The sequence below is a fragment of the Trifolium pratense genome, linkage group LG7 (genome assembly GCF_020283565.1).
Source record: "Trifolium pratense cultivar HEN17-A07 linkage group LG7, ARS_RC_1.1, whole genome shotgun sequence".
NCBI lineage: Eukaryota > Viridiplantae > Streptophyta > Magnoliopsida > Fabales > Fabaceae > Trifolium > Trifolium pratense.
Window position 1 is genome coordinate 39,232,074 of NC_060065.1, and position 16,273 is coordinate 39,248,346.

Sequence of the window (16,273 nt, forward strand, 5' to 3'; positions counted from 1 at the left end):
TTGCCAAAATGTTTTCATTGCTATCATCTCTCTTTTATATGTTCTAAATAATCATTCTCGCCCTATTTTATATTTATTGATGCTTTTTTTGTTGTTGTAATCAAACACATAACACCATTGGATCCAAATTCAATAATTGACTTGGAGGAGTACGTTAATTATTGTCGGATCAAGTATAATAAAAAATGTTTAAAATGATTTTGGGGATAAAGGGATTTTTTTTTTACCCCTACAATTATACCTCTACCCCAACACATCAATTTATTTTCCAATTTTACCCTTTATTTTTTTTTGGTAAAATAAGTTTACTCTTTTTTTGTCTCACCCCATCATCTCTCCCAAGATCATCACCGCCACCCTCGCCCTTTTCTTATAACTTGTTAAGTGGCACCATTCCCGATGATTTTGGCAACATGCATTCACCTGTGTATCTTGGTCTCTCCAACAATAGACTAGAAGGCAAGATCCCAAAATCAATTGGGAATATATGCACCTTGGAGTCAGTTTATGCTGATGAGAACCAGTTGAGTGGAGAGATTTCAGATTTTATCAGCCATAGTAACAATTCCCACTGCATTGGAAATGTATCCTCATTGTAAGAACTCTGGTTATCAGATAATCAGATTTCAATCCTCTCATCTCTTTCTCCTTCCTCAAGGGTGAGTTTGTTTCTTCATTAAATCCTTTACTTGTGGTTAAAATAGTGAAAATCCCAATTTCTATTTTGGAACCCTAACTTTGCTCAATGATAAAAATCTAAAATTTATCATTTTTTTGTGTTGCTATTTTATTTTTAAATTCACTTCTTTTCAACTTTTGGTTTGGAATAAGTTGATGAAATTGAGAGTTTTTCAGCTTAAGAAAATTGGTCTTACGAAAATTTTCAGCTTTAGTGACAGTTTGTCTGTCACTAAAACCTTTAGTGAAAAACTCCACCGAGAAATAACAAACCGAAGTACTTTGAATAAACAGTTCCGGTACTTTTTTTTGACTTATAGTGACAGACAAAACTGTCACTAAAAGTTAAATTTATTTTGAAATATGAACCGAATTACTTTGAAAAAGAAGGAGATCCGGTAAGAAATAACGAACCGGATTACTTTGAAAAAGAGTTCCGATAATATAGATGAAAATGAGATCTATATACAGATTGTTTACTTTTAGTGACAGTTTTTCTGTCACTATAAGTCAAATTTCTTGTAAACTCAAATGATAAAGGATAAAATTATTCTAAGGGTAAAATTGGAAAATAAACTGATGTGTTGGGGTAGAGGTATAATTGTTGGGGTAGAAAAAAAAATGTTTTGGGGATAAAAAGTAATTTAGGGGTAATTTAGGGATTTTTTTTTGCCACAAAGCCCAAATCTGAAGCCCATGTTTTAACTTATTCCCTACTCTTCTTCTCTCTCATATGTACCCTCAAACTTCACAGAACCAAAATTATAACACTTTCTCTTTCTTACTCGCTCTCTCTTTCTACTTCGTTCCTTCTCAGGTTAAATTTTCCTTCGTTTTCTCACTATTTTCCATTCCTTTCTCATCTTTCAAATTGATCGAATCAATCGATCTCCATTATCTTTACTTTTCAACTTGCTTAATTCAAATTTTCTTTAAAAAAATCAATTTTTTTTTTTACTAGGGCTGGTGGGTATGAAAATCGATATTTTTTTAGTGTTTTTCAAATTGAATTGTTTTTTGTTATTATTTTTGTAAAATAAGATTATTTTTTTTTCCATTGTTCATTGTGATTTTAAGGTTGTTTTGTTTTTACAGGTTGTTGTTATTTGTGAGTGATATATCATGGGTGACTCGCAGTATTCTTTCTCTCTTACAACGTTTAGGTATGCTTATTACTCTTAATTAATCTCTTTACTGAATGTTTAAACTGATTTTGTTGTGAATGTTTGAACTGATTCTTCTGTTGTGGAACAGTCCTTCTGGAAAGCTTGTTCAGATTGAGCATGCTTTGACTGCTGTTGGTTCAGGACAAACTTCGCTTGGAATTAAAGGTAATTGGATCTGCTTATGACCCTTTATTCTTCATTGTTCATGTTGCTTCCGGTCTTTTTTATTTGAATGTTGATTGGCTGTGTGATGTGGACCGATCGGCTAACGGGGTGGGTGATAGCTGTTAAGAATGTGGAACTGGGGGGGGGGGGGGGGGGGGGATTGAATATTAGATTTGTTTTGTATGGTATCTATGTTAGGATGTCAAAAGTAAACCTGGGTTTTTGATTTCATGCCCTAGTTTCTGAAGTGTTATGGATTTGTGAGTGAGTTTAGCTGGAGTGAGATTTTTTGGGGGTGCTAATATTGGTAAGTGGATAGAATTTGTGACTTTGATTGGTTGTATGTGCATATATGACATATGGAGTTTTACCCATTGTTTGTTCTAAGGCGGTAGACTGTGTAAGGAATTACTGAAGAAATTTGTGGGGGTTGTATGAGTTTTGCCCTTGATACAGTTATTTCCTAACTTAATGGTTTGTGCGGATGATTTACTTGTAATATTGGCTGCAACTATTGTTGTTTTTAACTATATATTTGGTTCTTGCAGCTGCAAACGGAGTTGTCATTGCAACAGAGAAGAAACTGCCATCGATATTGGTCGATGAAGCATCAGTAAGTTGCTCTTTCTCTGGACCTATTTCTGTAAATTATGAATGTGACCAATTTTTATAATTGTTCTCTTCAAGGTTGTATTTAATTTGGTTGTGCTTATTTTTTTCCTTATGGTTTTTCTGCATCCCGAATACATTATTCGACATCCTTTTCTAGTGTGTTATTGTTGGTTTCTGAGTTTCTCTATTACTCAAAAATATAGTATGTCACATTGTTTTTGTTTTATTTTTCATTGAAAAGTATTTGCTAAATGGAAAAAGTTTTATTATATCTTGATAATTAAGGATATTTGCATGTACGGCCTTCTATAAAACAAATTTTTTTTCCTAGTTTCTGCAAGCTGTTTCTGTATTTAATATTTTAAACAAATTTGAAGATATTTGGTTTTTCACTTCATTAGTTTGAGATTTGACACATCCTGGGTCTTACTCTTTATGTGATATGATTGCAGGTCCAGAAAATCCAGTTATTAACACCAAATATTGGTGTTGTATACAGGTTGGTTTCTTTATACATGCTTAAATCATTCGTAGTTAAAACATATTTCTATGGCATTTTTATTTTGTTGTACAATAGTAGCTGCTTCACATTATGCCAGTTGATGGTTAAGTTTTGAATCTGTTCTTAAAGCACAAGATGCCATTGATGTTTCTATTAGGAACCCATAGAAATTGAAATGAAAGAATGATAGAATAGAAGTAGAAGTGTTTGTGTGTATATAACCAAAAGATCCATCAGAAGTACTCGGTGAATCCTCCAAAACTGATTTTCCACTATTTATCTAACCAACCCTCTTCTAATCCCTTCCAACTAGATAGCTAATCTTACCAATGGACTTAACCCGAGCAGCGAAGTTGTCCGTATTCTACTCAATGATACATCGTATCAGTTTTCTAGATACAGTATCAATTGAGGTGGGTGGAAAGGCATTCCAAGGGAAGTGACTCAACTTTTTTGTGAAAAATCTTGTTAAACATTTATTATTATGTATAGAGTGGAAATCGATGTGCCATGCCATGCTTAAAGCTGCTTAAAGAAATAATAGAAAGAAAATAGATATTTCAAAAACTTTAACAAGTGTTGTCATTGGCAATGTATAAAATGCAGTTTTTTATACTGATGTAATTTGTAGAGGTACTCGGATCATATATGCACGTGGGCATGCGGCATACTTATAGTATTTAGCATTTTGAAATAGGAGAAAACTTAGGTCAAGTTCCATACATCCTTTTGGTCCTGTTCTCCACTTAAATAAGATGTTGATGTGTCAAATTTTAAGTGGTGAACAGGACCAAAAGGATGTATGGTACTTGACCTAAGTTTTCTCCTTTGAAATATTAATGATAGATCATTGCTGTCCCTTTTAGTATTTCAATGGATAATCTGATTAAAAATGATCCACTGGCTTGACTATTGACATTTTTTTTTGGAGTGCGGTATCTCTTAATAACCCCTTCAAACAATTTCTCAAATAAATAAATAGCAGATTGAAAGCTATATTAAATGTTTTTCTGTTTTCTTTTTAGACTTTGTAAGAGATAAATCTGATGTCTACTTCGTATTTGAAACTTTATATATAGTCTATTAGTCTATATTTTCCATTGCTGTTGAGCTTTTGGTATATGACTGGTTATTTTTCCTTAAATTGTTTTCAGACATTGTATTTAATTGGCTTCAATTTTGTCTTTTTTGTTCAGTGGAATGGGACCTGATTTCAGAGTTTTGGTACGAAAAAGCAGGAAACAGGCTGAGCAGTATCACCGATTATATAAAGTACAGTATAAAATTTTATATTGCAACATTCTTTCTTCCTCTTCTGCCGATATTTGGTCAATAGGATTCAGTTATAATGTTACCTGATCACCTTCACTTTGGGATTTTGATTTTTAAATGAATTTTATTGTTTAAATGTTACTTACATGTCCATATGTAGTCTACCTATATCTTTATTTCCTATTGTTTGGAATGAGTTAGGACTCATTTGCTTTTCAACCATGTGATTTTAGTTATTCTTGTTGCTGCCTTGTAGGATGCATTTTTTGTGTTGGTTGTCATACATTGATTGCATGTTTCTTGGTGCATTTCTTTTATTTTTCTGGACAGTCCACGGGGCATTTCTTTAATTTTTCTGGATAGTAATGAGTACTTTTTAATTGTTTGTTAAAAAATACCAACTTTATCTTTATGAATATACATTTTCTGGTCCAGTTGTGTTTCCTTTTATCTTTTGCTATTCTATTATTGATTATTTGCTAAAAATAGGCCATCTGATAGTGTAAGTGAAATTTGCAGGAACCAATCCCTGTCACTCAACTTGTAAGGGAAGTTGCCGCCGTCATGCAGGAATTTACTCAGTCTGGGTAATTATTAATTTCTATGTTGTGTCTGCACTTTCAGAAACATTTTCACAGCTGAACTTTACCTTATATACTCATTGTATATAAGTTTATGTTATGTATGTATGTATGTATGTCATCAATCACACTAAAAAAAACGAAGATAGAGAGAAAAGTACTCGGTAATCCACATAGTTAGTGTATCCTCATCAACTTTACCTTGTCCACTCATTGCATTTGCATATAATGTTCAGGGATCATCTAACAAAAACCTTGATTATCGTTAAATGTCGAGGGAAGTTTGGAACGAGTCTAAAACAAGGTGTCTAAAACTTGGGACATTTTCCTTTTTGAAAGAACCAGTATTTGCAGATCCAATGTCAGCATGGGTTAATTTTGTTGCAACTTTTGGGGACTTTTAACTTATAGATAAACATTTTGGTTCCTATTGGAATTCCATAAGGAACCCCTAAATCTAAAATGCAGTGAACTTAGTTGGATACTGAGACTTTTTTTATACACACAAGTACTCATTTTTCTTTCCATTCCCCCTTTATTATGTTTTGAATATTAATGTTCCTTTTTTCTTTGACCTGATAGTGGTGTTAGGCCTTTTGGAGTGTCCCTGCTTGTTGCTGGGTTTGATGATAATGGACCACAATTATATCAGGTATGTGTTGTACATCTAAAAAGTCTAAACAGTATTCACTCATTGGTGTAACGAACTGTGTTCATATTGCGTTTGATAGGTTTTTACCGGATTTTTTTTTCCTTGCACTTAGAATTGTTTAAAGTTACTGCATTCTTAGAGAAAGAGGGGAAATTGAGGGTTGCTTTTTTGTCCAAATTGTTTTTGCTGTAGGTTGATCCATCTGGTTCATACTTTTCTTGGAAAGCTTCTGCTATGGGGAAAAATGTTTCCAATGCCAAGACATTTCTTGAGAAGAGGTAATATGCTTTAACATTAATGATGACAATATTGTAGTCAATGTTTCGATGTATGCTGTCTATGGATCGATGTATCGATGTATGCTGTCTATGTTTGTTGTGACCATCATGTGGTTTGGAACTATATTCTAGAGATTATTATAATTATGTTTCTGTTTGATGTAGTATCTTTCATTACAGTTATACCTGTCGGTATCAATTCAATTCTTTTCTTGATTGTCCAATTGTAGGTACACAGATGATATGGAGCTTGATGATGCAGTCCACACAGCAATTTTGACACTGAAGGAAGGGTATGCGAATGCCATTTAATGAAAATATCATATTTAATTATTACTGATTAGGAGGCAAAAAACAATTTGATATTATTTTTTTGTTTCCTTTTCCATTTAAGCAAAATGTTTCTTCTTCCTGTCATAAATAGTGCATGATTGCTTCTGTGTTTAAGAATTATAAATTGTTGAAGGAAAATTGCATGACTTATTGGGCTCAAATGAAAAATATTGACCTTAATATTATCTAGGGACTAGGGTATTAAAGCAAATTTTGTATTAGTGAATAGTGATCAAATCACCAGAGACTCATCCCTCTAAAATCATCATGAGCAGGCTTTTATTATAAAATTTAAAATCACAGGGTGTGATAACTGTTCATAATTCCCTTTACTGACAATTTTGATGTTATCTGTTTCTTATCTTTTCCTTGTCCTTACTGTACTTTGTTACCTATACAATCATTTTTTGTTTTTATTTTTGAAACAACTCCTTTTTGTTTTCTTTTGTGGGCGTTATCCAGGTTCGAGGGACAGATCTCAGCAAAGAACATCGAAATTGGCATAATTGGTGAAGACAAGAAGTTCAGGTGGGTATCTTTGTTCACTAAAATATACTTTGGCCTACTTTTCTGTTTTTTTTCCCTTTTCAGTAGTTATTTACTTGATATCATCTGTTTTCCGTCATGAATTAAATTGAGCTACATTTTGGGTTTCCAATGTGAACTAATAAAATGTGTAGGCTAGAGTCAGATAGGTTGGGACTGGGAAATGAAATATGCAACTTCAGTGAAGACTATGGTGTGCTTGTTTTACATTTGCACCAAGGTCTAAACTTAATAATGTCCGATGGGTCTTTCTCAGTTTGGTTACTTGTTTATAGTTTTGTAGTTTTAATAACCAAAACCGTATTTAATTTTGGGTTTTTCACTTTCAAAAATTGTCGTGAAGTGATTAAATTCTTGGGCACTGTTGCCTGAATGTCTCTACCATGGTTGCCACTAAACATCCTCCATTTTTGCCCATCATTCTCGCCAACTGCTCGACTAGTTACTTTCCACCACCACCACTGTTGCCATCGCCACCAAACACCTCTCTACATTCATCAGATACGATCTGCCACCCAACCACCTGCCATTGTCTCCACTTGCCACTCATGACTCTCCTTGCCATTGCCATTGCCATTGCCATTGCCATTGCCATTGCCATTGCACAACCACAATTAGGGAAGTGGGAATTAGGAAAAAGCCGTTTTGTTTTAAAATTTATACTTGAAAATCAAAATACTGAAAGCTCGCATCCAAACAAATGAGTCAAGATGTTCTTGTTTCTTGTCAACCAAGCTCTTGAGCTAACTAATTTATGTCCATTTTAGGAAATACCCCTTTGTTTTAAAATTTATACTCTGTAAATCATTATACTGAAAACTTGCATCCAATGCAACAAGTCATGTTTCTTGTCACCAAGTTTTGAAATCAATTACATGTGTATTCCCTTTTTCTTCAAATTCTGCCACATACATTTTAATGGAGAGGCTCTTTTACACGAAAAACTTTAACCATATAAAGAACTTTTTTATATAAAGAACCGTAACTTATTTTCATCTTTTACTAACACAAATGGAAAACTTCCCAATACATTTCATAAGTAGCTAGTTTCTTTTCTTTACTTTTGCTGGTGGGGACATTGTTATTAAAAATGACAATCTCAAGTTATTTGCTTCACATGCCTAATCTGGGGACTTGATAGTTTGTTAATTAATTATATATTGCAGGGTATTGACACCAGCTGAAATCGATGATTATTTGGGTGAAGTAGAATAAACTGCAATGAACCATCATCATTATGTTCCCGAAATTAATGTTTGTTTAATGGTTGAGTTTAACTGAATTTCAAGATGGGTTGATAAATGAAGACTTGTGATGGCACTGTCCAAACTTGTGAGCTACTCTTGTGGCCAGCAAGTCTTCTGAAAAACTTTTCCGCTAAGCCATCAGAATCACCATACAAACTTAGCTTGTTTGAATATATGATACGACAACGGCTTTTTAGTGAAAACATTCTAATTTATTATTTTCCTTTTATTATCTGATTGCACCTTATCGACGAGCATATTCAATTATGCAAATATGGTTTTTTTTCTCAGCATTTTGTTGTGTGATCAAAGTACTAAATAGGAAACCAAGTACTAATTAGGAAACAAAGTACTGATCTTGGTTTTCTATTTCTCACTCCAACATAATTTTGAATACACACACTTTGGAAAAAAGTACTAATTTTGTCTAGTTTGAAAAGTACACTTAGTAGATCCACAAACAAAATGCGAAAAGTGATGTTAACAAATTTTTAATAAATTGGATTGATAAGTATTTTTTTTATTATCTTTCACGAAGTTTTCTCCACTACCAAGACAGACAAAATGTATGAATGAATTCCTAACCAAGTTTAGGCAAGAATATTAAATAAACATGAAGAATTAAAAAAGAAGATGAAATACTGAAGAATGATTAAGATTTGAGAAGAAATGGAGCATTGGATGCACAATATAAAGAGACACGATTTGAAAAGATGAACATATACGTGACCTATGTTTCTATATGCTGGGAGAAGACATTGGCACACTTTTTTTAATGTATATGTTTGATTCTGCGATTGATTTTGATCTGATCGAAAGAGTTGAAAAAAACTGACCTGTGATTTTTATTAATCTAAATTGTTTAGATAGTTCATATCAAAATTACTTTTGGATGTAATTACGAAACCGGGTTTGAGTATTAAGAAAAATGCTAAAAAAAGTTTCGGGTCACAGGTTAAACATGTTAATAAGACAATTTTATATTAAAACTTGTGCATTCAATTCCAATTCTTTAAAATGTTTAGGGCTCGTTTGGTGCGCAGGATAACATAGTGACATGATAAGATATAAAACAGGATAAGGATAGGATAAGATAACAGCAGGATAACAGTTATATTCAGTTATCATATCCTGTGTTTGGTGCACACAGGATAACAAACATGATAACTATTATATATTGTTTTTAATACATATTTGCTCATAATAATATGATAAGATATATAACATATTTAATTGACAAAATTACTCTTGTAAAACAATTGTTATTTTTTTAAAATTATTTTGTAATACTTTGAATTTTATAAATAAAAAATATAAATAAGTAATCAAATAACTTTATATAATTTCAAATAAAAATCCTGAGAAAATAATCAAGTTTAATTTTTTATATGAATCATGATCAAATAAATAACTCAATAATATATACATGTTAGATAAGCTAAATAAATATATGATATATCTCATACATAAATAATAAAACTACTTTTGCAAAAGAATTATATTTAATTTTTTATAAAATTTAAATTAATATCCCTATTTGTCAATTTTTTAATAATCATTTTACTTTAAAATATTGTAATTTTAGTAAAATTTTGATTTTTTTAGAATATATAAATTACAAAATTACCCCTGTGAGAAAATCACATATATATTTAAAAATCAATTATTTTATTATTTATATTTTATTAATTTTATTTTATGTATTTTAAAATATATTTTATAAAATAAATCAATATTTTTTTTTCTTATCCTATCCTGCTGGTAACCCAGCTCAAATTCAGGATAAGAATTATAACTAGAGAGACAGGATAGAATAAGCTTCAGGATTAACTTATCATATCCTTCTGTATCACCAAACACTGGATTGCGGCAGGATATGATACAGTTATCCTATCCTGTCTCTTATCTTGTGCACCAAACGGGCCCTTAACATTATCCTTAGTTATCTATTTATTTTCTTTTGGCTTAAATGCACTTTTAATCCCCCTATTTTCAAAAAAATGAAGTTTTGGTCCCCCTATTTTAAAAACCAACTTTTTAGTCCCCCAATTTTAACTTTTTTTGAGTTTTGATCCCCCATCCCATTTTAGGGCTAATTTTGTTGATGTGGCATTGCCATTAATACATATCAGCGTCCACATGGACAAATTTAATATCCATGTCATTATTTATTTTTAATTCAATAAAACTTATTTTATAAAATATTTTAATTATTTAAATTATAGTATTTTTTAAAAAGAAATCAATCAAAAAATAATTCAAAAACATCAAAAATCACACCAAACAATCCATAGCCTCCATTAAAAATATATAATAATGACATGGATATTAAATTTGTCCACATGAATGTTGCCACATCATTAGTTACAATGCCACATCAACAAAATTAACTCCAAAATGGGATGAGGGATCAAAACTAAAAAAAAAAATGAAAATAGGGGGACTAAAAAACTGATTTTTAAAATAGGGGACCAAAACTTCATTTTTTTGAAAATAGGGGAACCAAAAGTGCATTTAAGCCTTTTCTTTTTCATAAAGTAATTCTTAACTTGCGTGTGATTCTTAACTTTAAATTTTTACTAAATTTATTTTTGACAACCTTAATTTTTTTTTTGGTACCATTTATTCTTATCTCAAGAGCTCAATCTTCATTAAATAAAAGGGTGCTGTTAACATGTGCATATAGGGCACATGTTAAAGAGTAATAAATGATAGTTGGTCTCATAATTATAAAGTGAAGTCTAGATCCCCTCCATTTTGTTATCTTCCATTTTGATAAGTTTATTTTATAGATGGCTGACATGTGGAAAAAAAGAATCCAATGGCTCAGATCAAAGAATGAAAAATGGTTGTAACACGTTGTTTCTTCTTCCTTCGTCACTGTTCATCTTCTCCGCAATACAACCCTCCCTCTTCCTCCTCTTTCTCAGTTCCTACACTGCTCGATCTGGGTGTTTCTCTCTCACCATTACAGCTTCTCCAATTCCTGCTCTCAAAGCCCTTTGTTTCATCAACTCAATTTAAGAACTATGTTGGGGAAATTAATTGAAAGTTCATAAATCAATACCCAAAATCTAAGTTTTCTATTCTTGAAAACATGTTCTTGAAAACATGTTCCTAAATCAATACACTGCTCGATCTTGAGCATTAGAAATGAAACCCATTTGGAATGAAACTTTTGCCCAAATTGATTGAAAAAAATGGTGTGCGAGAGGTACAATTGAATTGGGTGAGTATGAAACATCGCTGATGAAACATCAAGATGTGAGAAGTGTAATTTGTTACTAAGATCTGGGTGGTACATGGATGCCAATGATACCTTTCCCAAGCAAAATTGTGAAGGTGCTGGGGAGAGAGATGAGAGCGACAGATAAAGATGTGCTGGGGAGATGAGTGCACACGCTAATCTTAACAAATTTTATAAGTTTCAATCTAACGGTTACAAATCAGTCCTCTCATCTCTTAGATAAAACATTCTCTCACATATGTCTCTTATTTAACTGAAATTAATTTTCACATCATTTATTACTCCTTAACATGTGCATATAGTGCACATGTTATCATTTCCCTAAATAAAATTGCCTTTGTTTCTATTTTTATCTCCTTGCAGGTTAAGTAGCGAGCGTTGTAAAAACATAAAATTTGAAAAAATACTGCGAACGGAGTGTTTTAAGCATGTTGCATCGAGCACAAGAAGATATAGGGGCTCGAAAAGAAACCTCATTTTGACCAACAAAATCACGATTGACCCGTTCAACATAGAACCAAACAGAGGCTATGTCGCTTAAGTTTGGTCAAAATATGAATGAGGGTGGTAAATAAAAAATGGGGTAAAATTAAGGGGGTCAAAAAGTGCAATTGAACCAAAATTAAAAGGAAAGACCAATAAAGTCATTTTTCTAAATTAACATAGGGCATTAGAGGACATAATTGCTCCCTTAATCATAACATACACTGCATAGAACCGGTGTTGTCACAAAATCAGTCATATTGATTCACATAAACACAAGGGAAAGCGATATGCCTATCCGTCACTCTGCAAAAGTATAACTCGAATCAGTTGTTATACTTTCTTTTGTTTCAACTCCATCTGTTCTCTGCTCTTTACACTTTCTTTTTTCCGCCATGAACAACAGACACTCAAGATTGATGCAAGTGTGAACTATGCGATTTATATAGATAAGAAACATCTATACTTACTGAGTTCAAGTCAGTTGTTAGTTACTATTAGAAATGAAATCTAAACAAAGGGTCTATAGTGATTGGATCCAAATGACTCATCTTTCTTCAAATCTACTTTTTGATTTTCCAGTTATGGGCTGTGCGAGGCGCAGTTGCAATGCCTTCATAGTAAATTGATTCAAGCTTTCCTCTATTCCAAGCTTTCACAAACTCTGCAAACAACTCACGTGCTGACTCGGATAACAGATCAGAGAAAAACACATTCTTCTCTTCTTTCAGCCAGGTAGCAAACTCATTGTTCTTAGCAAAATAATCATCACCAGACAATTCTTGAAAGTCCTACATTTGAAACAAGATAACCCATAAATACCAATGACAGACTAAATAAATAACCTCAACAATCACAATTTCTGACTCCTCAAGGCCTGTTTAGATTGACTTATTTGAATTTATCTATTTGACACAAGCACTTGTGAGATTGTTCGAGAGAATTACGAAAACAGCATATGACATGTCCATAAGCTCTTTTCAGCTTGTTTTCATAAGCTCTCTAGGATAGCTTATGAAAATACTTTATGGTTAATATGAAAACAGTTTTACTTTATTTTATCTCGTGTTATAGAAATAGCTTATACATAAACACTTATGCTGTAAGTGCTTAATTAAGTTGTTTATTCAAACATGTCATATTCAACAATAAACCATTTTCAGTTTTTAAGAGCTATAAACATGCGGGATGGACCATCACAAAAGTTTTAAATTAATTTTAGAATTATAGTAGCCACTATTTGAAGTCTTCAAAATACAAGAAACGAATACTCTTGAACTGTTAGACATTTGCAGCATGAGGCCATGAATTAATTGTGTTATTTATCTATAATTTTCTTTCGATACAAATATTTAGCAAGAAGTGATAAAGATTCTTTTGGTTGTAGCCTTATTAGTAGAATTGGGAACAGAACTCACCACGTTAACTTCACCTTTGCTGCGTTTACTTTTGTGCTTGTCTTTTGACTTCTCTGTAATAACAACAGAATGTCAGTATAAAAATAAAGTATTATAACAACTTAAAAATAAAATCTTTCAGAAGCAATATTCAGTGCAAGTTAGACAGCCAATGTTAGCCACAGTCGTAAGCGATTGTAGTAGGTAAAATATGTTTTGAGAGTTTGTATGTCTCTTGCATAGCATCTTTAAGAGGATATTCAGTAGACTATCACACAATAGAAGTAGCAAATGAACTTTCCAAAATACTATTTCCTTCAAAAGATGAACATTCAAGGCGTTTCCGATAATAAGGGAATTTCAAAACTTTGGTTCAGATACATTTTATTCATGTAGGAGAAACCAAACATATATGTAAAAAGATAAATTTGGAGGAGATTTTAGAGGTAAGAATAAATATAGAACAGGGGGATGACAAGGATGACAAGGGGAGAAAAAAAGGAGAATCAATGAAACTTCAACTCTAAATCAAAGACAGAACAATAATGAAAGAACGTAATCGATAGCCAAGAGTCCTAATTACTAAAAATATGCTATTAACTCAAATATTGGGAAGAAAACCTACCAATCAGAAATTGTGACCTCAATTACAATATATCACTAACCCATACAAATGTCATTTCATAATCCTAAATAATTTAATGTCTATGACTAAATACTCTGTTGAGATCTCAACGGATCTTGGATAGACCGTAATACCATCTTCAAATTTGAGTTGCACCTAAAATCAAAACCTACAAAACCGGCTTGTAAAGTGAGGGATGTTCCCCACTTATAAAGACACTTTTGGTCATATCTCATCCAATGTGAGACCATCAACACCTAGATTTGTTGGGCCACCTATATGTGTGTAGTCTTGCAAACTTCACACTTCAAGTGTCCTATCCTAGGCTGAAAGGGTGTGTTGGGCTTGACATCAACTGCCGCCATGACCAAAGTAGTCCTTATAATAGTTGGACAATTATTACTCCTTGAGCTTGCTTTTGGGGTTAATTAAGCCTAACCCAAACTCTATGATACTCAATACATTCAATGGAACATACATCACCAATATTTCTAAAGGGAAATAAAGGAGTATGCAACAAGTTGAATTTACTATGAAATGGTGCAGGACAAGGGTGGCTTATGCATATGCTTTTCCCCATTACTTTAGGAAATATATTTTATAAACTTGTTACTGCTTAGCATGACCAGAAACCACCCTTTCATGTTTTTTCTAAGCTCAAAGCCCCAAGCACTAAGCATAAATGAATTGATTTCATTAAATTTCAAGCCTGGAGATTTTACATTGAAGAACTGGAGAACAATTGCATAGAGAATTATGATTACACCCCTTTTTCACACATCTATGCATAAAAAAGAAGATACCTAAACTGAACTGAATTTTACATTCAAAGTTACGGACAAAATATCTGCATGTCTATGGACTAGATCATTGAAGGTTTCACAGAGAACCACAACCTCTGCAGTTAGTCGACACTCTACATAGCCTATTGATTCCTAGTTCTAACTCTTACGATCCTCCATGTCAAACTGATTACAGATAAATCCTTCAGGTTCCATTTTCCTATGTTTAGAATAGTTAGTTCACTTAAGCTGAGACCTGGTTCTGATTTACAAACAACCTCAACCTAAGCCACTTGAAAACAACTCACTTACAAACAAACACAAGTTTAAAGTTATCAATTTACGATCCATTGAATGTCTAGGCTGGACATTCTTATCATATTCAGTTATTCAAAACTTAGTATCTTACCAGACAATCAACACAACACCTAACTATGCATTAAAGTCCTATAATAAGAATGAACCAATGACTTCTTAGTCACACACACAGCTACTACATAGAAAACAAAGAAGTTTAATGCTAAAAAATACTCCCTCTAGTCCCCAAAATTCGATTTTTTCCTTTAAAAAAGGACCAGCGCTCCTAAAACCACTCCGGAGCGCGACGCTACCGCAACCCGCAAAATCCCAATGAGTGTCCGCGATTGTTTTTTTCTCCGATAACCCGCTTGCCATCGCAGGCAGGCACTGCGCCGCCACATTCCCTCCACTATTAACTACGTAGCAACTTATGACATGTCTATAATTTAAGCTTATTTCCATAATCTAAGGATAACTTATAAAAACAATTTATAAGTTATGACATGCCTATCAAAATAGGAAAATACGAAAATACCCATTTTATTTTCGAATATAAAAATATTATCGCACTTTATCTCTCCGGTACAGTTTTGTCCTGTGTTATCTTGTTCTGTCCTGTGTTGTTCTGTCTAGTTCTTGCTACTCTAAACCAAACCTAACTTCATCAATCAATAAATAAATAAACAAATCAAGTACCCTTGTCAGATTTATCTCTGGAATGCTTCTTATCCTTCTTTTTATCTTTCTTTTCCCTCTTCCTGTTCTTCCTTTCCTCATCATCTACCGTTCTCTTCCTCTTGCTTTTCTTTTCATCTGTCAATTAACAATTAACACTAGCATTAACAATTAATAATAACAATAATAGAACTCAGAAAAATAATATCCCTAATAATATCGAGTTTTCAGCTAATTAGTAAAACTTAATGCAAAAGATACAATTATTTTCCAACCCTAATTTGTTTTTTCCACTACAAAGAAAAAGATGCTGCACAGAGAATGAAACGGAAAAAAATGAATTACCTTCGGATTCGGATTGCGAAGAATAATTTTTTCTCTTAGATTTTCGATCGTTTCCCATGGCGGTTGATTATTGCTTTTCTACAGCTACAGATAATTTGAAAGCAAAAAAGTGCTCACAATCGATTAAGTAAAAGATTCAACTAAATTTTGAAGCCCAAACATTCTAGTTACACACCTCTTCAAATAATTAAATTTAATTTCCAAAATATCCCTATTTTCATTTTTATTTTGAATAAGCAAAAGTAAACTAAAAATTTTAGCTTTAGAAAAAATTACCAAAATCAACTTTATTTAATCCTATTTTTACAAAGTTATACTCGTTAATTGTTTTACTTTTTAAGATGATGATTGCCTGTAGAGTCTCAATACAAAATTAATAGTGCGTTA

At 32.4% G+C, this 16,273-nt stretch overlaps 2 protein-coding genes across 2 annotated transcripts; one reads left to right on the forward strand and one right to left on the reverse strand.

Annotated features, from left to right (window-relative positions):
• Positions 1-1,367: 1,367 nt before the first annotated feature.
• LOC123893931 (proteasome subunit alpha type-2-A) lies at positions 1,368-8,264 on the forward strand. The gene is made up of 12 exons (XM_045943771.1): positions 1,368-1,495; positions 1,774-1,841; positions 1,933-2,009; positions 2,558-2,622; positions 3,074-3,120; positions 4,320-4,395; positions 4,915-4,982; positions 5,559-5,628; positions 5,821-5,906; positions 6,137-6,199; positions 6,702-6,767; positions 7,952-8,264. The coding sequence occupies exons 2-12, from the start codon at positions 1,801-1,803 to the stop codon at positions 7,998-8,000; spliced, it is 708 nt and encodes a 235-aa protein (XP_045799727.1). The 5' UTR covers positions 1,368-1,495; positions 1,774-1,800; the 3' UTR covers positions 8,001-8,264.
• A 3,740-nt stretch (positions 8,265-12,004) lies between these two features.
• LOC123893932 (style cell-cycle inhibitor 1-A) lies at positions 12,005-16,073 on the reverse strand. The gene is made up of 4 exons (XM_045943772.1): positions 15,887-16,073; positions 15,563-15,679; positions 13,181-13,233; positions 12,005-12,553 (listed from the first exon to the last, which is right to left on the reverse strand). Exons 1-4 carry the CDS (start codon positions 15,942-15,944, stop codon positions 12,326-12,328), a joined length of 456 nt encoding a protein of 151 aa, XP_045799728.1. The 5' UTR covers positions 15,945-16,073; the 3' UTR covers positions 12,005-12,325.
• Positions 16,074-16,273: the final 200 nt, after the last annotated feature.